The 21,884-nt window shown below is 35.8% G+C and overlaps 2 protein-coding genes across 3 annotated transcripts; both read left to right on the top strand.

Moving 5' to 3' along the window:
- The first annotated feature begins 2,143 nt into the window (after positions 1–2,143).
- On the top strand, positions 2,144–6,434 carry LOC112791143 (autophagy-related protein 13b). Of its 2 annotated transcripts, none has more exons than XM_025833870.3 (4): positions 2,144–2,363; positions 2,500–3,869; positions 3,951–4,117; positions 5,683–6,434. In XM_025833870.3, the coding sequence occupies exons 2-4, from the start codon at positions 2,529–2,531 to the stop codon at positions 6,029–6,031; spliced, it is 1,857 nt and encodes a 618-aa protein (XP_025689655.1). In that variant the 5' UTR covers positions 2,144–2,363; positions 2,500–2,528; the 3' UTR covers positions 6,032–6,434. The 2 variants fall into 2 exon arrangements, with proteins under 2 accessions (XP_025689655.1, XP_072089489.1); XM_072233388.1 differs by having other exon boundaries at positions 2,165–2,363; positions 2,503–3,869.
- Positions 6,435–20,731: 14,297 nt separating this feature from the next.
- On the top strand, positions 20,732–21,496 carry LOC112780785 (uncharacterized). Its single transcript, XM_025824526.1, has one exon. The coding sequence runs from the start codon at positions 20,732–20,734 to the stop codon at positions 21,494–21,496; it is 765 nt and encodes a 254-aa protein (XP_025680311.1).
- The last annotated feature ends 388 nt before the right edge of the window (positions 21,497–21,884 follow it).

Raw genomic sequence — 21,884 nt, 5'->3', positions numbered from 1 at the left:
AGAAATTCCATCGACCCTACATGAAATTTTCATCTCATACGGCTCTTCGTGAATAAAATCATTACAAAAATGAATTTAACTAATACCAATAAAAAATAGCACGAGACTTGTTGAAGAAAGTGAATAAAAAGCTTGTGAGAAACTAAGAAGCAAGAAAGCAGAGGCGAAATAGGAAAAAGAGAAAAAGATGAGAAATAATTTGATGTACCTTAAAAAACAAATTTTTTTTTTCTGCATAATCATATACTCAATCTTGCTATTTTATAGCCAAGGATAACTAACTCTAGCTAACATATCTCACATCCCCAGTTTAGGGAGACTTTTGTGCCAAACAAAATTTGCTCTTAAATTTGCTAAACATTAAAAGAGATAAAGGACTTATTCATAATATTTGCTACTTGTTCTGGCCTTGAAATAAGCCATATTTAACAATGATTTTTTCTATTATAAATTAAAAAAATTATTTTTAAAAAAAAAAAATACGACTTATTCCTGTGTACTCTTATGTACTTCTATGTATTCTGGAGACGATGATAATGGTTATTTCTTCTCTCCTAATTTAATATTTATGAAGATATGTAGTGAAGTTCGTGCAGAAAATAAGGCGAACTCTATAAAAATATAGAATTTCGCGGAAATGGATCATTTCTATTTATTTTAACACTTGATGAAATAAAGTGTAATCTCTCACCATTAATTTTACAAGTGGAACAAAAAATAAACATGAGAGATAGCAATAAAGGGTAAGATTAAACAATTGACACCATCCACCTTTTTCTCCACCGAGAGAATCCACTTTCGAATTTGGTTGAGGACCCTAAAGAAAAAAAATGTATCTAAAAAATTAAAGTTCAAATAACATGTTTTTGAAAATAATTTTTTTTAAATTTATTTCAAAAAAATTCCTTTAACACACCCTCTCTTTTTCTCACCACCTTCATTTTTTTCACTTTTCTTTTTTCAACTCACTTAATATAATATATACCTATTTTTTTAGAAGGTCTATATTATATATATCTAAAAAAATATCCACACCTATAGATTTTGTGTTTAACATAAATTAATGATATCAAGTATTTGTCATTACTTCTGGATATTTAGAGTGAAATTGCATCAATCATAACACTAATAAAAAGTGACATAATTTTATTCTATTTCAATAACATGAATTAGTTACTATAATTTGCTGTTAATAACTAATTTTTTTTACTTGTTATGTCAATAAATTAATTTTTGATAATTCGTATTTATTTTTTGTTGTTGATTTATAGTTAGAATTAACCATAAAAAATTATTTAATTTTTTTAATTAATAACATTCTTTTAAATTTAATATTTTTAGATTAATCTAATTTTTATTTTTATAAAAGTGGTAAACAAATTTTAGCCAAAGAAAATTTTAGTAAAAAAATACATTTTAAAATTATTTCATATAATTTAATAAATAAGTATATTTATTATTTAAATATGATATTATATTAATAAAAAAATAAAATTGTCTATTATAAAATTTTAATTTATTTAATAAATAGTCCAAATACTAAAATTTAATTTAATTTTATAGTTTTACTAATTTATTCTAAATACTATAATTTAATTTAATTCTGATTGGAATTTAATTTTGGATAGAATTTAATTAATTTTATATCATAAAAATTTTTTCAAACAGGATGTAAATTTCACTTATCAAAAGCTACGTACAAGAAACACTACCTTCAGCAATACAACAATGCATTGCGCATTGAAATTTATGAACCAAGCATACTTGCAGATACTGTATTACCTTAAACATGTATCTTAAATCATAAAATCCCCTAATTCTTATCTTTTACTATAAACATATTCACATACCTTAACACCCTAAATCTCCACATAAAATGTAGAAAAAAATATTTGAGCTATATAATGACAAAATATATGTATCTATGGTCGACTATTAAACTAGTAAAATTAAAAATCCGAAAATATGAAATTTTATTAAAATTTGATTAGAATATAATTAATAATTTTTATTTTTTTTAATTTAAAATGGTCGTTAGTTTATTCTGTTCACCGAATTTTAATGATTCTTATCTCGTTCTATCTTTTTTAATTTAAATATTTGTTATGACTTGTGAACATTCCAAAAGACAAGATTTATCTCTATTATCTTGTAATTAGAATGTGGTCGTTGAATATTATTCACAAAACAATACAGAAACAGAAGGGAGTGAGAGTGAAAGTGTGATGATGGAATAAGTAAACTAGTAAAGTGTGTTCAGAGAGGGGTCCACTCCTTAATAGTCTCTCTTCCAAATTCAATTCAAGATAAGGGAAGGGGAAACTCTACTCTACTATTCTCTTCTCTTGTCGCCAAGGATTCAGGTAAATTCTCTATTCTTTCGCAATTTCCCTCCATTTATTTATTTATTATTGCTTTCTCAAATTTTATAGTTGTGTTTAAAACTGTGTTGCTGTTTTTTGTCGTTGTTGTGTTTGTTTAATTGCCCCAACAACGTAGTAGTGTTAATCTTGTGGGGTGCATATTCAATGGCATCCTCACACTCGGAAGCTGCTAAGATGGAACAAATTATAACAGAGTTCTTTGCCAAAAGCATTCATATAATACTTGAATCAAGGGCACTTTCTGTCTCCTCACGTAGTTCCTGTCTTGATCAAGCTATCTCCTCTCCATGTTCCTCATCTTCCTCCTCCCCCAGCGTGCGCCCCAGGGATAAATGGTTCAATTTGGCTCTTCGTGATTGCCCTGCCGCCATAGATAACATTGACCTCTTACGCCGCAACAATCTTGACTTTATAGTCATTGATGTTATTTTAGTGCAAAAGCCTCTTGGCTGGGACCCCATGAGTTTATCCCCCAAAAGGGTTCTTCCTAGGAGTTCTTCACTCAAGGAAAGATACCCTTTCAGCTGGAATACCGATCAGGAAGAATTGGGACTCGACACAAACACTGAAAAGATTGTAGAGAGATGGGTGGTTCAGTATGAGAGCAGAAAGACAAGGGATTCTAGTTCTGGTACTAGGAGGTCAAGTAATGTTTCTTTGCATGCCTTGTATAAGAAATCAACTTTACTTCTGAGGTCCTTGTATGCCACTGTTCGACTTCTACCTGCCTACAAAATTTTCAGAGAGCTAAATTCGTCTGCACAGATTCGTCCCTTTACTCTTGCTCACCGGGTATCTTCCTTTTGTGAGCCCTTCACCCGTAAAGAGGAAGCAGAAATGATGAAATTTGGGTTCACCCCTGTGGATGCTTCTTCTGGTAGGCTGTGCCTTTCGGTGATGTATCGCCCATCTGCATCGGATGTGAGCTCTGAACCTTCAACTCCGTTGTCCCCGCAAGTTATAACTGACTATGTTGGCAGTCCATTGCCAGATCCATTGAGGAGGTACCCGTCTGGATTGCCATCACATGGCTCTCCTTCGTCATTGCCATTTTTGAGGCGACATAGTTGGAGTCACGACCATTGGAGAGCCTCACCTCCTTCCATTACTTATTCACCTTCACCAACATATTCAGAATCGCACACGTCTATATCTAATGCAAGTTCTCGGCGTTTACCACCTTCAAGTTTGCCCCCTCATCCAACTGAGATGTCCTTGTTTCAGAAGAAGAATTCAGGTTTTGATGAGTGTTATCCCTCTCCATCACCTTCAATATACTATCCCGGGTCATTACCATCTAAACCACTTTTACGATCTGAAAGTGCTCCGGTCAGCATACCTAATGCTGAAGCTGCAGTTTCCCCTGGATACCCCAACACTAACAGGCATAATTTGCCATCAACTGCTCCACTTAGAGGTTTAAGGTGTGTTTCTAAGAACGATAGGGGTGTGAACACAATGCAAACAGGTGCAACAGCTGAGAAGGTATGCTGCATACTAACCATATGAACTTTTCGTTGGTTCGAACATATTGGATTTGTTAATAGTCCGCTATGCCTTTTGCAGTTGTTTCCTCTTGGAAAAGATGAACTTCGTAAATACTCTGGAATCAAGATATCAGCTTGCAGTTCACCACAAAGCTCAAATAGGTCTTATCAGGATGATTTTGATGAAACTGATTTTTCTTGCCCCTTTGATGTTGATGATGATGATCTGACAGATCCAGGCAGCAGGTACTTTGTGAATTTGCTCAGATTTACGCTTCCTTATATGCCAATCTCATACACAAGATATATGCTTTGTCAAGTAGCTTACGGTTCCAATAATGTTGTTTGAATTTGTAAAGAAAATAGCATAATCACTATATAACGAGGGTAACTCAGGTTGAGCAGGAGAACTACATGCAACTGGAAGGTCATGTTTGGTCCAGGAAAGTCTAGGGTAATACTATTAGGTTCTCAGTCGATTGGATTTCAAAGTATATGCTATGTGAAACATAGTACTAATAAAGTAATAATACATAACAACCTAATAAATTTAAGCAGAATTTTGGGTTCTCTCAACAATCCTGCATAATGTAGTTCCCACACTGTATTTTGGATGCTGGATTCCCTCCCTAAATAGTTGTGTTATAAGCATGAGAAAAATGACAATCCAAATACCAGTATGAACAGCATAGGATGTACATGGATCCATACTGCATGTTTGGTAACTATGATTTTGAGCTCAACTAATTGTTGTCCATTGAGCTAAAATGGAAAAGATCAAATTATAGGTAAGAGAGAAAAAAAAGAAAAAATAAAGTAGTATTAAAAGCAGTTATTATTATAAATTGGTGAACATCACTGCTTGTGGAGAAAAACTTTGCATCTTCTTTTCCTCTTGATCTGTCCACTTGCTCCTTCAAATTGTACACATATTTTTAAGATTATATACCAATGAGTAGATACTGAAATGACTTAGATGCACTGTATGTTCTTGTTTATTCTGTCTCATCTTTGACATTGTTTCTTTTAATCCGCATTCAGTATTGAATGCTATCTATTCCAGAATAGATTCTTGTGGTATATGTATATTTTGAATTAATCAGCTTTCTGGTTCTGATTTTTTCCCTTTAATGGTGTCTCTTCATTTTTAAATAAATCAATTCAACATTGGTTCATCCACCCTGTTCTGCCTTTTTGTTGTTTGTGTGGTGGTGGTTTTTTGTTTTTTTTTTGCCGGCGGGCTCACTGGTAAAAAGTGTGTGTTGCATCCACCCTGTTCTACCATTTTTTTTTTTGGGGAGAGGGATTGGTTCCATGAGTTTGCTCACTGGTAAAAAGTGTGTGAGACTACCTGCAAAGGTTTCTGACTTGGGAATAGGCTTAGTGATGTATCACTGAGTACAGTGTGTCAAGTGCAAAATACCACTTCGAGTGGTGTAGTATACTGTTTTTGGTATTTACTAGTTAGGGAGAGACCGGAGGGGGGTTGTCCCCACCCCTCTTCCCCCCTTTCCTCTCCTTGACTGCTAGGTTTAGAGGGTAGGTTCTCCACTTACCTTGGGTGCATAGCAGTGTCTATTCAGTCATTAGATTCGATATTTCATTCAAAACTTAACTTTCGTAGGCTCTCAAATTACTAGGTCATGTATGATCTCCTGACAATGAATCATATTTTAAACAATTGTAAATTTTCTAATATATAATATGTAATCTGAGTTGTTTTCCTTGGCTTTTTTAAAGTTGTGGGTGACTCTAAATATGTCAGGTGTACTGTTTTTCTGATGTTAACATGAACCCTTGTGCATAACCAGGGCGGAATCATTTGATCATGGTCATATGGCTGAGGCATTTGAAGCTGGAGGATTCCTTCCCATCAGAAAGTCCCAGGATGCTGCTGTTGGTGCACTTGTACGTATGCTGAAGAAAGCACCACCTCTCCGGCAAGATTTCTCTACTTCTGAACACTTGTCACACAGCACACGCCCCGAAACCTGGAATGCTAACAACATTCAAGCTCTAGAAGCACCAGTGCCAGCAAGCATGATGTCTTCCGGGCTCACAGCAACAAGGAAAACAACAACTGATGCATTGGAAGAGTTTCATGGCTACAGAGAGATGAAAAACCTGTTGCTTACACGAGGTAGTAAGCCCCAGATATAGTATACCTGTGGCATGTTTGGTTTCTCTTTTGGAAATGCGAGAAGCTATTCTGTTGCAGCTTCTTCCCAAACTACAGCTTTGGAGTTCTAGAAGGGAAATTATTCATGCTGTATTATGCTTCTGCCTAACAAGGTTCACAGTGGAATGGGATCACTAAAAACAAAAACACACCTTTTTACTTGATAAAATTAAGCTAATAGAAAGATATGTTCTTTTTCTATTTTGAAAATATGTGTAAATATGATGATCATGTGTGATCTAAAGGTTTTTTATCCAATGGCATGGTGGGCCTTATACTATGTAACACACATGCAACTGCTAATAGTCAACTTCCTGTATATATATATATGTATAACACGAGGCAGAAGATTTATTTGCTATGCTATTTGATCTTATTGGCCAATCTTGTACTCAAGTTTATGAACTTTGGTAAGGGTCATATCAAAGTATCATCTCTGCTGTTATGATTATAACTTTATTTTTCATGAACATCGCATCATATTTATCATTTACAATATATAAATTGTGATAACCATGACATATTTATGTTGATATCTATAACAATACTTGATGGATCTATAAATATACTGAAAAGCAAATTACTTTAAATCTTATTGTATTCATTGTATTGGGTCTTTCTAAAATTGTCCTTTCTAGTAATACGGTCCAATTTTTCACTTTAGAGTTGAGGCATAAAGTACGAACGTCATTTTCTTGATAGTATACTAAAAAACGAAAAAGTAAAACCGTGAACACAATCATTGGTTGTAGAAAGCCTTATTACCCCATACATTGACAGGTATACTATTTTAAATAACTCGTGTTTCAATTGAAAAATGGGTTCTCACATAAATAAATTGCTTGAAAACTAATATTACGTGATTGTTATACTGTTTTATATGTGTTTATTATTTTAATGTAAATCGGTTGTATGATTTTGTAATTTGTGTATAATGTGTGACCTAATCAACTTTTGTAGATATTATATTATCAATAATATTCTGCATTTAAGTAATTTTCTTAATTAAGTCTAATCAAATTGTTATAATTTTCTCTACACTTACGTATCATTTATACGTAAATGACTTTTAAATATAAACAACTTCTCACTTTTAACATAAATGCCAATTTTTTTTTTTCAAATTCATGCAAGCAAGTTTTTCTTTTTGAGTAGTGCTAGGGAGCCAATGGTTTAAGTGTACAATGTGTACAATAGACTAAATCTTTGATCCATGAATAGAATGAACATCACCCATACTATCCAGAATAACCATCCGGATCACCCATACTATCCAGAATAACCATCCGGATACATAAATAAACATCTCATATCATAAAACCACTCATCCCAAAAACTTAAGCTAATTTTGGGATTCACCAAGGATCGAACCCCTGACCTTTCGGATCTAGAATTCTAATGTCATATCATGAAATCACTCATCCCAGAAGCATAACCTAATAGGACAATGTAACATTAATGATTATATCTCTAATACTTCCTAAACCTCCATTGTACGCATTGTACGCTTAAACCATTGGCTCCCTATACTTTCCCTTTCTTTTTTCCTCCTTCTCCTCCTCCTCTCTCGATGTTGCGTCTTCTTCTTCTTCTTTTCCTTTTTCGTTACCTTTCTCTTTCGTTAGTGTTATCACCAATAACACTAACATTTTGCAAACATCTTTATTGGTTCTGATTTTCTCTATGCCGTCATTAAATAATTTCAGTTCATTTCTTAGTTTATTTCGGTTTATTTGGGTGTTAATTGAGGTTCACTTGATGCTGTTGATAAGTATTGACCAAATTTTTTATTCTTTAAGTAATTTTGTTTCATTTCTTAGTTTAATTAAGCTTCATTTGGATCCAAAAATGAATTTGATGTGTTTTTGTTAATGATTGAGTCTTTTTTATTGTTTGTTCAAATCTAAACTAATTTTGGTTCATTTGTGTACTAATTGAGGTTCACTTGAAACTGCTGGTAAGTATTCACCAAATTTTTTAGCAAAGAAAAATGAAATTATTCATTATCACTTTATTCAATTGTATTAGATTCCACTCCATTCCATTCAATTAGTCCAATTTTGAACAAACAGTCAAAAAGACTCAATCATCAATAAAAACGCATCGAATTCATTTCTGGATCCATATGAACTTCAAATAAACTAAGAAATGAACCAAAATTATTTAAGGAATAAAAAATTTGGTTAATACTTATCAGCATCAGGTGAACATCAATTAACACACAAATGAACCGAAATTAGTTCAATTTTGAACAAGCAATAAAAAAAACTCAATCATCAACAAAATACATACAATTTATTTCTGGATCCAAATAAACTTCAATTAAACTAAGAAATGAATCGAAATTACTTAAGGAATAAAAAATTTGGCCAATACTTATAAGCAGTATCAAGTGAACATCAATTAATTCACAAATGAACCGAAATCAGTTAATTTTGATCAAGCAATCAAAAAGACTCAATTATCAACAAAAATATATCGAATTCATTTCTACATCCAAATGAATCTCAATTAAAAGGAGAAAAAGAAAATATGCAACAACAATAGTAGCAATAAAAAAATAATGATTGAGAGAAAATACATGAAAAATAATAAGAAGGAAGAACACGAAGAAGAAGAAGGAGAAAGAATACAAAGAAAAAAGAATGCGAAGACGAAGAAGGAGGAAAATAAAAAAAAAGGAAAAATGTAAAGAAAAAAAATGCGAAGACGAAGATGAAGCTGAAAACGAAAAACATATTTATATTATTAAAATGCGTTGTGTACACATTAGTGTAATAAAAGTGATTTTTGTTGAGTTTAAGGTAATTTAATTGGACTTCGTTCGTTATTAAAATTATTTGAATATATAGTTAGACTGTTATATTAATTTATGTGATAAGAATGTTATCAGGAAAAGAATATAGATAAAATATCGTGGCCTCGTGTTATTCTCATCATATCCCATGCTAAATTATCGTAAGATACAATAATTTAGTATCTTGGTGCATAATTTATTTATCCTAAAACTGTAGGGTAATTTTTTATTCGAATTTTGAATCTTACATCCTATTAAATCGATAGGGTATACAGATGTGATTTGAATCTACATCCTATTAAATCGTGGTAGAATAAAATAATTTGTATAAACCGTAATTTAAATAAAAAAATAAAAAATAGATAAAATATATTTTTTATTTTTAAAGTTTAATAAAAATTTTAAAAATATTATTAAATTTTATTTAGTTTTAATTTTATTTTAAAAAATTTTTATTTGTATCAAATATATTTCTAATAGTTAATTTTTTAAAAGATTTAAGATCAATTTAACAACAATTTTATAAAAATAATCTTCACACAAGTAAATTAAGAATAATTTTTGTACATTATTGTTAGACTGATCTTAAATTTTTTAAAAATTTAGCTGACAGAGGTATATTTGATGTAAATCAAAAACTTTGGAACAAAATTTAAATAAAATAAAACTTAAAAATTATTTTTAAAATTTTTGACAAATTTTAAAAACAAAAGATATACTTTACCCTAAAATATATAACCAAATAGGTATAAAATAATCGCGCAATATTAGTTTACAAACAATTTATATGTACATGCAATGAAAATAAACCCCTAAAAAGAAAAAAATAAAAATGGTTAAGATTCAAACTTATGAGCAACATAAACCGTTTAATTAATTTACGAGTAATATTAGGTAGCCAAAATATTATAAACAATAAATAAAAATATATAATTAATATTTGTATAGATAAAAAAAAGTGTAAATTACTCTTCTAACATAATTGATATAATTAATTTTTTTTATAATTATTTTCTCTCATTTAATTATACCAAAAATTAATTCCAAATTTATTGTGAATCAAATCTTAAAAGATTCTCTTTTATTATTACACTCATAATTTTATAATTTTTTTCAAATAAATATTTTAAATTCTGATATTTTTTGTAACACCCCAACCTTCGACACGTCATGACTCATGATCAATGCCAAATGTTCAGGTGTTACTCGTCGTGAGGGCCTACTTAACTCTAGACTCATATTCACTTTTCTGTATATTTATCATAACAGAAATTCATTATACACTTTTCATTAAACAAACACATGATAAACCATCAATCATTAACAGTACACATAGCTGCAAACTAGATATTTTATATATACTATTCCTTACCTTATTTGTTGATCAAACACACAAAGTTTACTTCTACTGCCTTTTTGCCGCTGAACCCTAATTCGCAACAAAATCAACATTCCCTATTATACCCGCAAGGCCATTCGGCCCAAATAAACACAAGCATGGAAAAATTACTTACCCTTCCTCGTTTATGATGGTGGCTATTTCGTAAACCGGACAAACAAAAAGAGTAGAGCAAAGAGTTAATCAGAAATTCAAATTAGAGGAATCAAAGAAGAAGATGAACTTGCTGGTTTTTACTTTACAGAGGGACTTGAAGAATTAACTGGGTGAGTGGGATGAAACTCCTGCTTTAACTTTGGTTGTCCTTCTTCTTGCTTCCTCTACTTTTCTGCCACTGGTCTTTCCTTTCTTCTGCGTGATGTGTGTTTTGGGAAGAAGAGAAATTGAAGCTACTTACCTTTGTTTATAAAAAAAAGAGGGATGGGCTGAGCTGTTGATGATGGCTTCGTGTCTCTCCCTTCCTTCAACACAGTAGCAACGTGAATATGAGGAGGTGAAACCATAGTTGGTAGCTGAGTTTCAAGTGGTGTTGAGATAAAAGTTAACTAGGGTTGGGTTTATTTGGGTGGTAGGTAGTTTGGTTGGACCAAAAAAAAGAATCAATTCGGTTCAAAGGTTTGGCTTATCAAAATAATATGGTTCAATGATTCATTCATCAGCTCTCTTCAAGAACAACCAAATAGATTATTAAAATCTTCTGGGAGTACTTATTCCATAGAATAATTGAATCGGAAAAGATTCGTTGCTTGGAAATACTAAAAAAAAAAGGTTTGCGCTACGTGTTCTAATTCTAATTCGTTATCTATGCTATATATATATATATATATATATATGCGTGTCAGCGAACGCTGTAATGAATCAGAAATCACAGGTGTCATGGGATAGGGTGGTTACATTTAAAAAAGTCTTAAATTATTTCAATACATTTTATAATAAATAAAAAATCTTAAATTTGATTAGTCTCTATTTATTGAAAATCAGAAAAATCAAGGTTGCGAGAATCGGATCGGTCAAGTGACTGATTCAATGGTTTAATGGTTCAATCAGAGTTGAACCGTGATTGAATCAGTTTAATTAAATATAGAGTAAACTTATAAAAAATTCAATACATAATTTTAAAAAGTTAAATGCAATAATTTTTAAACTAATAAGATTCAAAATTTAACAATTTTACAAAATAAACAATACATAATTTATTATTAAAAGGTCATAAACAACTTCAAATATCAAAGTTTATAACTAAAGAAATTAAAATGCACATAAATGACAAACACAATATTTTGCAACCAAAAGAAACAATATTCAACAAACAATACTTCAACTAAACAAAGACACTAGAAGCCATAATCATCATTAAGTGTTCCGATGTCTCCATCATAAACAGGTAATCCAAAGCCATCATCTTCAGAAATATCACCAAAAGAAATATTTGAGGATTCAATTACAACATCAGGCATATCCACTTCAACTTCCAGACAAATATCCATAGATTCAGGAACAGATTCGAAGCAGGGGTTGAAAAGTTTTGACCAATCTTGTGACTGAGGTTGAAATTCTGAAGGTCAGAGAATTCTACACAAATTTGTGGATGACTGACAAACATAAGGAGGCACATCCCGAGTTCAAGACTTGGCGCACCATTGTCCGAGGGAACACCCTCCAGTTTGGTATTGAGAAAGTAAGGGAGATATTTCAGCTACCTCCATCCAGAGATGATCCTCACTCCTACACTAGAAGGGTCAGAGCTGACCAGAGACAAGATCAATTCCTCAAGGATATATGCCTACCCAGAGCACATTGGAGGAAGGATGCCAAGGGCCAACCATACCAGCTGGGAAGGCACGATCTGAAGCCAGTTGCTAGAGGATGACTGGAGTTCATTCAGTGTTCCATCCTCCCCGCTAGTAACCAGTCTGAGGTTACCGTGGAGAGAGTTGTGACGATTCACTGCAACATGCTCGGCAATGAGGTGGAGGTTCACTGTGTGATTTCTCTGGAGATATACAGCATAGCAAAAAGACCTCCATTTCTTCTAGTTTAGCCTTCCTCCACCTCATCTCCCGCTTATGTGAGGCTGCTAATATCCAGATTGATAGACTGATCATTGAGAGGGGTATAGAGTATGCTCGGGAATTTAGACAAGCACCACCTCAGGAGCCAGTTCTCCCTCCTCAGTAGAAGCAACCTAAATTACCTCAGGGACAAGATCTTCCTCTGCGCGAGTACTAGAATTAGTTGGCAGTATCCATTGGACAGCTGATATGAACTATCGACCAGCTAAAACAGGAGCATAAGAGCCAATCTGCCATCCTCCACAAGCTGACAGAGGAGCACCAGAGGCAAGGACGTGAGCTAGAGGAGCTGAAGCGCTGGAGTGGAGACTCAGCAGAGAGCAGCAGCCACCATGATTGAGGTGGTTGAGCTTCATTACCTTATGCCTATCCTATTTCTCATTTTTCAGTATTTTTATCTTAATTCCTGTTATTTCTTTGTTTGAGTATTTGCATGATCGTCAAAGTCTTTTGTATCTTTCTAGTTTAGTTAATTATTTTGTTATCTTATGTTTCTTCTAAAAGATGTCTCATGTATTGCTCACTGAACTCAAAGAAAATTTTGAAAGGAAAAGAAATAGCAAAATACATGAGGCTTGAGTTATATATTATGAGTTTTTCTAGTTACTTTGATATGGGGACATGTTTTTTAATTCCTGAATGTATGAATAAACAGTACATATTTGATCTTGAAGTTGAGAATGTTGGTTTTTAAGGTACAAAAATTTAGAGAAGTATTATGAATTCTCTAATTGAATAAAACATTGATCCTTGAAACAAAACAAACAACAAAGAGAAAAAGAAGTTTAAAAGAGAAAAAGGTCAAAAGCTCTGTGCATCAATGGTTAGGAGGGTCAAAATTGATCTAAAGCTCAAAATAGTGGTTCTCCCTAATCATATGCTTGTGGTGGAATGTGTCAAGTAACCCTTGAGACAAAACACTAAGAGTTGTGACCAAATGCAAGTACAGATTATGCCAAAGGCTCTGAGCACCACTGACTGAGAGAAATTAAAAGAAAAATTAGAACTCAAGGAGTTCCTTAGTTAAGTGCTTGTGGTGTTTTTTTATCAAGTTAAGCTTGAAGACAAAACACTTAGAGTCATGGCTAAGCTCAAGGTGCAAAGCACCAAGAAAAGAGAAGAAAAATTTGTGTTCAAGGATCAATTAGAGCATAAAAAAGAGAATCCATAATATCATCTGAGTTCTAGTATTGAAGGTTATCAATACTTCTGAACTTCAAAGGATAGTGAGATGCCAAACCTATTCAAAGTTAGAGTGTCATTAGCCCCACTCATTACTTAGACATGAGCTTAAAGAAATACTCAAGTCCTGAGCGTTTTTTCCCTTTTTTTTTCTTTGTCATATACTATTTTAGTTGCTTGAGGACAAGCAACAGTTTAAGTTTGGTGTTGTGATGTGTGAGCATCTTGTACCCTTTTTCCCTTTAGTTTCTAGTTGTTTTTAGTTAGAAATTATTAAGTTTTATATTATTTTAATGCAAAAGTCCCCTTTGGATGCTACTTTGAGTTTTTCTGGTATTTTTGTAATTTCAGGTGAAATTCGGAGCAAGTTGGCAGAGTTTTAAGCTAAAAAGAGGAAAGTTGAAGCACCCCCTTTGGGCGCTAAACGTCAAGGTGGCATTTAGCGCTAGCAAGATTCACAACCAAGGATGTTTCTACCCCCTTATGGGCTCTAAACGCCCACTTGGCGTTTAGTGCCAGGCAGCCCGAGTTGAAGCCCACTCTTTTTTAGCATCTTTAGTGGATTTAGCTTCTATTAGTTATCTTTTATTTTATTTTTGTAATTTTTATTTACAGATAATATCTTTTAGTTTTAGGATTTGATATTTTATTTTATTTTCAAATAAAATTAGATTAGATATAGAAGGGAAAATATTCACCCTTTAAGAGGGATCTTCGGACCTTTAGATCTTGACTCTTCCGTACTTTTCAGAACCCTAGTATTTTTCTGTAAGTCATGAGCCACTAAAACTTCTTGGTTAAGGTTAGGAGCTCTATTTATTTCTATGGATTAAGACTATTATTATTCTGTTTTAATCAAGTGACCAAGAGATTGGCAGTTAGTGAAGGTTAGAGGAAACTAAATCACTAAGAGATTAGGGTTTAGTTAATTACAGTTTGCCATTAAATGAATCTTGCATTATTAAAATAGTTGGTAAGAAATCTTAATCCAAAAAAATAAACATCTCCGATATCTTAACTATTTCTCTCATTGATTTCTATACCAAACGCACTTACTTGATTTCTTTACTATTGATTTATTGTTTAATGCTTTCAAAACCCACAAAAATAACATTTTCTGCTCGCCTGACTAAGCCCATCAGTTGACTATTGTTGCTAAGTTCCTCAGTTCTCGTGGGATTGACCCTTACTTACCTGAGGTATTACTTGGACGACCCAGTGTACTTACCAGCTCAGTTGTGGATATTCTAAAAATCCGCACCAACAGGGTAGTAAATCAGCCCAACAACACAAAAATAGCTAAAAAGTTCAAATTACAGCAAAAAGGAGTTTGACCACAGAAACAGAGACAACTACTTCATCTTCATATCCACAATTTTGCCATCCTAGATCATCTTGAAAGCTCCAATAGCAGTGGTGTAGAAATCGAGAGCAAAGAGTAGAACTTGGGCCTTCATCACCTCCTTGGTAGCAGAAATGGCATCCCAGGTATCCTTTATAATTTTCTTGTTCTTTTTCTGCATGATGATTGCCTCAAGACAAGCAGAATCTGCCAATTTCACGGCCTCATCCATCTCCTTCTCAAGCTCTTTCACCCGATCCTCTATTGTAGCGGCCCGACCTTGAGCACCATTGATTTGCTTTAAGAGGCTAATATCTCGGTTAGTCAGTCGTTGGATTTCCTCGCCTGCCTCCTTCAGTTGCTTTTCGGCATCTGCCAGCTTGGTTCCCATTGTCTCTCCCTCATCCTTCAACTTGGAAATCTCATGCTAAGCCATCCTATACTTTTCATCCAAAATCTGGCATTGGGCCAAGACTGGCTCTACTTTTCTTACAATAACAGCTGCCCATAGAAGGCTCCGATAAGTCCATTTAGCCTGGGTCGCCAGGTCTTCATTGCGAAAGAAGTTTTCAGTATGCGGCAGCAGTTGAGAGTCAATAAAGGCGTCTGCATCAAAATGTTTCTCCATGACGGAGAGGTGTTACCTCGGGCTGGACCCATCTTTCTTTTTCTTCAGGTTGGGGATTTCCAATATATCATCGTCCCCCATCCGAGCTCCTAATGAGAGCCCAACCATAGCCCCTTTATCTTGCTCAGCCTCCCCAATAGCGCTATGACCAGGTTAGGATTCGGGTTAGGGCTTAGGTTGGACTGCCAACTCCTCGTTCTGGGGAACCTCCACTCTGGCCTCGGAAGAACCAGGGGCATCATCATCCCCATCAAGGAAGAAATGGGTCATCAAGCGGCTGAGAGTAGTGTTCACACTTGCCATCACAACTACTAAAAAAAACCAAAAAGTTACCAAGTTATTAAACATGAGTAAAAAGGTCCGGAAAATAGAAAGAATAATAGAAGGACCAAGTATCCTACACTCACCCATACAGTCTCGATGGGGATTAAGAGGATTAGAGCCGAACACGGCCAATAAAATGTCAACTATCTATTGGTTCTGCCGACCTATACCCTCATAGGTCACCTTAATCAAATAGGTGGAGCCAACGCCGAAGCCCCAGTAGGTCGGAATACGCCTCTCTCCTTGAAGGGGAGAGCCAAAAGAGATGGCGACCTCGAGCTGTTCTTACTTTGAAAAAGTTTCTTTGAAACCGTGAAAAGAATCCTCAAAGAGGCCAAAGATCCTTCGGTTTGTACAACTTAAAAAGAAAGATACCCTTTTTGTGCTTACCCTCTCGGGAGGGATTTGGGAGGATGAAAACGAAGAGGAAGAGGAAGACTTCTATGGTATCCAGGAGTTCTAGGTACTCATAAACCATTTCGAAGCACTGGATAGTAGCCCAGCTGTTTGGGTGAAGCTGAGAGGGAGCAATGTCACACTGATTTAAAAGAGTCAAGACAAATGGGAAAAAGGGAAGGCGAACGCCCATAACAGTAAATATGGACTTGTACACCCAAATCCAATCAAGGACACAGGGGACATTCAGGTAAAGTTGACAAATGCATTTCCCGGGCCCCAGAACCAAAAGTTCGTAGTTCACCTTCTTGCGACCGCCTCCGCATATCGCTCCTGAGTCACGAGCTCCTGCAGGTCTTCCGCGGTCACTTGCAACGAAGTACTCATCACGTTGGATGTACACCACATATAACGGTTCATGGGCCTAAGCGGAGGGGGAGCCATCCCGTGAGGTCGCATCGCCATACCTACAGTGGGAGCACTACTTAAGTTAATCGCAATGCTGAAGGTATATCCTAGTCCAGAACTAAGTTATCTTATACTAAACCACCCTAACCTAAACTACTCAAAGGATACCTATGCCACCCCCTAAAAAGTTACCTAGCGTATTCCAGTTTGGTTTGAAAAGAAGCAACAGTAAGGAGAACCATGGCAGCAATGGCTGGGAATAAACAAAAATGGTGAGTAAATGGTCACTTACCAGTGTTTGTGACGTAGAAAGATGCTGGAGGCAGAAAATGATAGGTCTCTTGCGGTGGCAGAGCCAAATTCACAGGCAGGATGAAGAATGGCGATCGCGAAAGGAAAGACGGAAGACGGGGATGAGTGGTGGTGGCAGTTGTGAAAGAGGAAAGAAAAAATAGAGATGGTAATGTAAAGCGAAGGTGGTAACTGTAACCGTAGAAAAAGAAGTACAAAAGGTCAGGGACAAAATTGACCTTTTCGTGTGCTTTTAAATCACAATAAAATGCATTTAATGTCCTGGTGCGATAATTGAAGGGGCACCCTCAAAACGGGAACTAGGGGCAACCACACACATGGGGAAAGCACCAGAAGCCCAGACCCCTCACCGATGATACCGTATTGAGCAGAGATTACCCTTAGAAAGATACGAGTAGGTGAATACGCCAGTCGTGAGGCTCACGCCTTGACGCATTGGGGACACTGTTCTGACCCAGCCCAACAAGGGACGGGAATCCATCAAACGGACTCGCAACCCATCCGTACGACCAGACGCCTTCCACATGACCCAAGTATCTCCAGGAAGAACTCGACAGCTGGCGGAAGTTTCTAAAGGGCTGGGCCCTTACAGAGGAAAGGCCCACCCGAATGGATGGGGATAAGAGAGGACCTATCCCTCTCCCCAGGTATTTTATCATTACCCTAAAATCCTGGCCGCCTCATTGTACAGACGCTAATATAAGCATCAAAATGTCCTTGTAGGAGGCTCCGCTGCCGACTAACCGACGACTCACTGGCACAACCCCTCACCTCAGAGCCGACATTCAGGTCTCGATCCACCGCTCAACACTTCACGCCCGACCAACTCAACAAACTATTAAACATCATTTATAACGATTTTTTTAATATCATTAAATATTATTTTTTTATATGTTCTTAAAAAATTATTTAATTATTTATTATCTCCTATTCAATTGTGAAATTCACTTATTATAGTATTTATGGTATAAATAAATTTTTTAACTAAAGTAGTTACTATATTCAAGATCATTTTAATAAATAATATTAATACAGTATATTAATATATAGATAATATTTTTATTTCAAATAATTTTAAAAAATTACTAATAATTTAAGTTGTATTTACTTAGAAAATTAAGTTTTAATTTAATTATCAACTAATTAATTAGTATTATAAAACTAATTATCACTATTTTTATAAGTTGGTTTATTTATTTGGTTTTAATTTTTATATTAAATCAAATTTAACTAAATAATTATTATTGTAAGTTAAATTTAACAAAATATGTTTTAACATAAAATACAAAAAAATAATTTATATTTTATATTAAAAAAACGTAATATAACCAGGGACAAATATATATTTATATATAATTATTAGTATTTTTTTTTAATCTTTGTAAGAGCAAATGCCCTTTTTTTTTTTACACTTAGGTTCGTTTTTAATATGTTGTTAGATTATTCGATCAGAAAAACTATATTTAAAAATTAAATTGATGATTAAATAATAATAAAAATAATAAAATCTGATGTTTCCATATATTTCTCTAATTTAATTAAAGCAATTTGGGCATCTAAGTGACTGTATCCTCGTCATGCATGATGCATGATTCAATAATATATTAAATAATTACTGGCAGAGCCTTCTCGATCCTATGTATTAATTAAATAATGGGCATATGCTAGGAAGGCATCATGCATAATGACAATGGCATACAATGCAAGGCTAAATGTTGTGAAAGTTAGTTTGGCTGCTTCTATGTGTGACTTATTATTTTTTAATTCATGGTAACCGAAAATATCAAAGTAAGGTGTTGAGACTTGGTATTGGGACCAGGGGAGAGGCCAACAACCGAACGTTTTCTCCAATTTGTTCTTAATAGGCGATTAAACACATTAATGATGTGACTTATTCCAGAAATGGCGCTGTCATTCATGTATCACTCACCATGTATAATCTAATCTAATATTAATCATCAAGAGTATTATTATACTTCATATTCAGTGCATAAAATTATCCATGATCAGGGGGTACCTAGCTAGTAGCTGCAAAATGGACTTTAATTTTATGTATAAAAAAATTGTCTATATATATATATATAATTAATTAATTTTTTATAGTCAATTTTAATTTATTATTTTTTGTATTTTTATATTCACAATATTTTTTTCATCTTTTTTTTCTTCTTTTTTCCAAAATTAATTTATGTACTAATGTAATATTACATCTCGTTGTTTTTGGCCACTCACTATTATTATACATTTTAAATTCTAAAGAATGAAGGTTATAAAAATAATTTTAAATTTTGATTTTTAAATTTTCTAAAGAATGAAGGTTATAAAAATAATTTTAACATTAAAAAAACTTAGTTAATATTGACGAATATAAAAATTAATTTTCTATACATTTTCATTCTTTTTATAAAGGAATTAGTTAAAAAAATACGGGGTTTTAAAAATTTAAAACTTTAATAACAATAAAAATGATTCACATTAAGGTGTACTCAGACGAAGCTATCTACAAATATGATAAATGAAAAACGATAAAAAAAAATAGGATATATTTAATTAAATGATTATTTAATAATTTTTAAAAATTTTAAGTAAAAACAATTTTATATAATTAAATAATTACTCTCTCATTTGCTTTGATTTAAAAGCTTTTCACTCCTCTTCTACCTCTTCTCTTCTTGGAAAATAGGGGTGACAATGCGACGGATAGAGACAAATTTTTGTCTTGTTCGACTCCGTCTCGTCCTACAATAATCTGTATAGAATCTGCTACGGACCATCACAGGTCCAGTCAAACTAGCCACCGGGTCGGGACGCTATCCCTGACCCAGGCCCAAACTATCATTCACAAGGAAAATCCAATGGGTCGGTTCCAAACACCTGACCCGATCGACGTCCGACTTTACCACCTGTACGACCCAGTGCACCACGCCTACCAAACCGGTCGGGTCGGCCTCTTCGAGGCAACACCCGAAGTCCCGACCTGAAATCCGAAACGACATGCTCCTTCCACGTGGACAGGGACAGCTCACAAGCATCCTGGCCAGTGGGCTAGGTCATCTTTGGGCCCGCCCAGTACAGTATATAAGGGGAGAGGTCAGCATTCCCCCTGAGGTACATCTCACCTTACCTAATTTGACTGTCATTTCGTACGGTCACTGACTTGATCGTCGGAGTGTCTTTGCAGGTGGCCACCCCCTCTCGTTCGTTCTACTACCGGTTCTGTCAGCCTCCAACTCCAGACCTGGAACCCGCTCCAAGCCACCTCAGGGTCTTGCCCTTTCATCCCTACACCATCATCCGACCCGTCGAGCACACGAGATCATCTGGTGACGAACATTGGCGTCGTCTGTGTGGACCCTGGAGCAGGCATGGAGCGATTACCCACTTCGAAGGAACTTTGTGAAGGAGGCAGGGCCCGCCTGAGTAGGGCGAGTTTGACAGCTCGTGGCGGCAAACAGCCATGATCCTCCGTTCAGCCCAACCAACCAATCTACACCAAGACCCCCGAAAGATGCCCCTTCGGAGGAACGGGGGCTGACGGCGCCAAGATCATGCAAGAACTCAGGCACAGAGTACAAAACTTAGAGTGAGAGCTGGTAGCGAGGAGCCGATCCCACAGAGACGCCAGCCACTCACACGGCGATGCCAGCCGATCTCGGACCCGCACTTGCTCCCCCTCCCGAAGACACGAGAGCATAGAAAGGAGCCTAATAAAGCGCGACGAGGCGCATACACAGGCGACCTCGCGACCTACCCAGGGCAAGCCCGAGAGCCATGGGGAGTCCCAAAGAGGGAAAGCCAAGAAACAACAGGAACCCATCGTCATGGGGGCCACCCCTTTCCACCCCTTGATCCTCAAGGTCCGGCTTTCGAAGAATTTTGACAAGCCAATGGACATGAGGTACGATGGGACCAAGGATCCCCAGAAACACCTCACAGCTTTTGAAGCAAGAATGAATTTGGAAGGGGTAGGCGACGCGGTCAGGTACCGAGCATTTTCTGTGACGCTGGCCGGCCCAGCGATTCGATGGTTCAACGCACTCCCCCAAGGGTCCATCACGGCCTTCACAGACATCTCCCAAAGCTTTCTGGCTCGGTTCACGACACGTATAGCCAAGGCAAAGCACCCGATTAACCTGTTAGGGGTTACCCAAAAACCCGGAGAGCTGACCAAAAAATTCTTGGACAGATTCAACGACGAGTGCTTGGAGATCAATGGCCTTACGGACTCGGTTGCTAGCCTTTGCCTAACAAACAACCTGCTAAACGAGGACTTTAGGAGGCACCTCACAACTAAGCCTGTATGGACCGTGCAGGAGATTCAAAGCGTGGCCAAGGAATACATCAATGATGAAGAAGTCAGTCAGATTGTAGTAGCCAATAAATGGCAGCTCCCTAACCCCTCAGCTCGGCAGGCCCCCCAGGTCGACAGATACAAGGTGGCTCCCAGGGACAGAACCCCAGCCAAACAGCACAAACAACCCCCACGAGTGGGAAGGTTCACAAATTACACGCCACTCACGGTGCCCATAGTGGAAGTTTACCAGCAAATTGCGACAAGGAAATCCTATCCAGACCCAGGCCACTGAAAGAGAGAACGGGAGGCAACAAAATCCTGTACTGTGATTATCACAAGGGCTTCGGTCACAAGACCCAAGACTGTTTTGACCTCAGAGACACCTTAGAGCAGGCCATCAAAGAAGGAAAGTTAAGTGAGTTCTCCCAGCTTATGTGAACCGAGGAGACGAGAACGGGAGCGCTCAGAAGAAGATCGTGGCCGGACTATCAAGGCAAGACAAGAGCCCACATGGGCCACCAACAACCCCCCAACCTTTGTGGTTAACATCGTGGTCGGATGTGATACCCCCCAAATCCAAATCAGTAGCCAAGAAGGATACCCGGATCCTCTCTATCTCGGTAGGAGGTCCCATCACCTCAAAAGGAGGACCCCATGATATCCTTTGGCCCAGAAGATCA

Source organism: Arachis hypogaea, chromosome 3, assembly GCF_003086295.3.
Source record: "Arachis hypogaea cultivar Tifrunner chromosome 3, arahy.Tifrunner.gnm2.J5K5, whole genome shotgun sequence".
NCBI lineage: Eukaryota > Viridiplantae > Streptophyta > Magnoliopsida > Fabales > Fabaceae > Arachis > Arachis hypogaea.
Note: the sequence above shows the minus strand (reverse complement) of the source record. Positions and strands in the feature narration are given on the sequence as shown.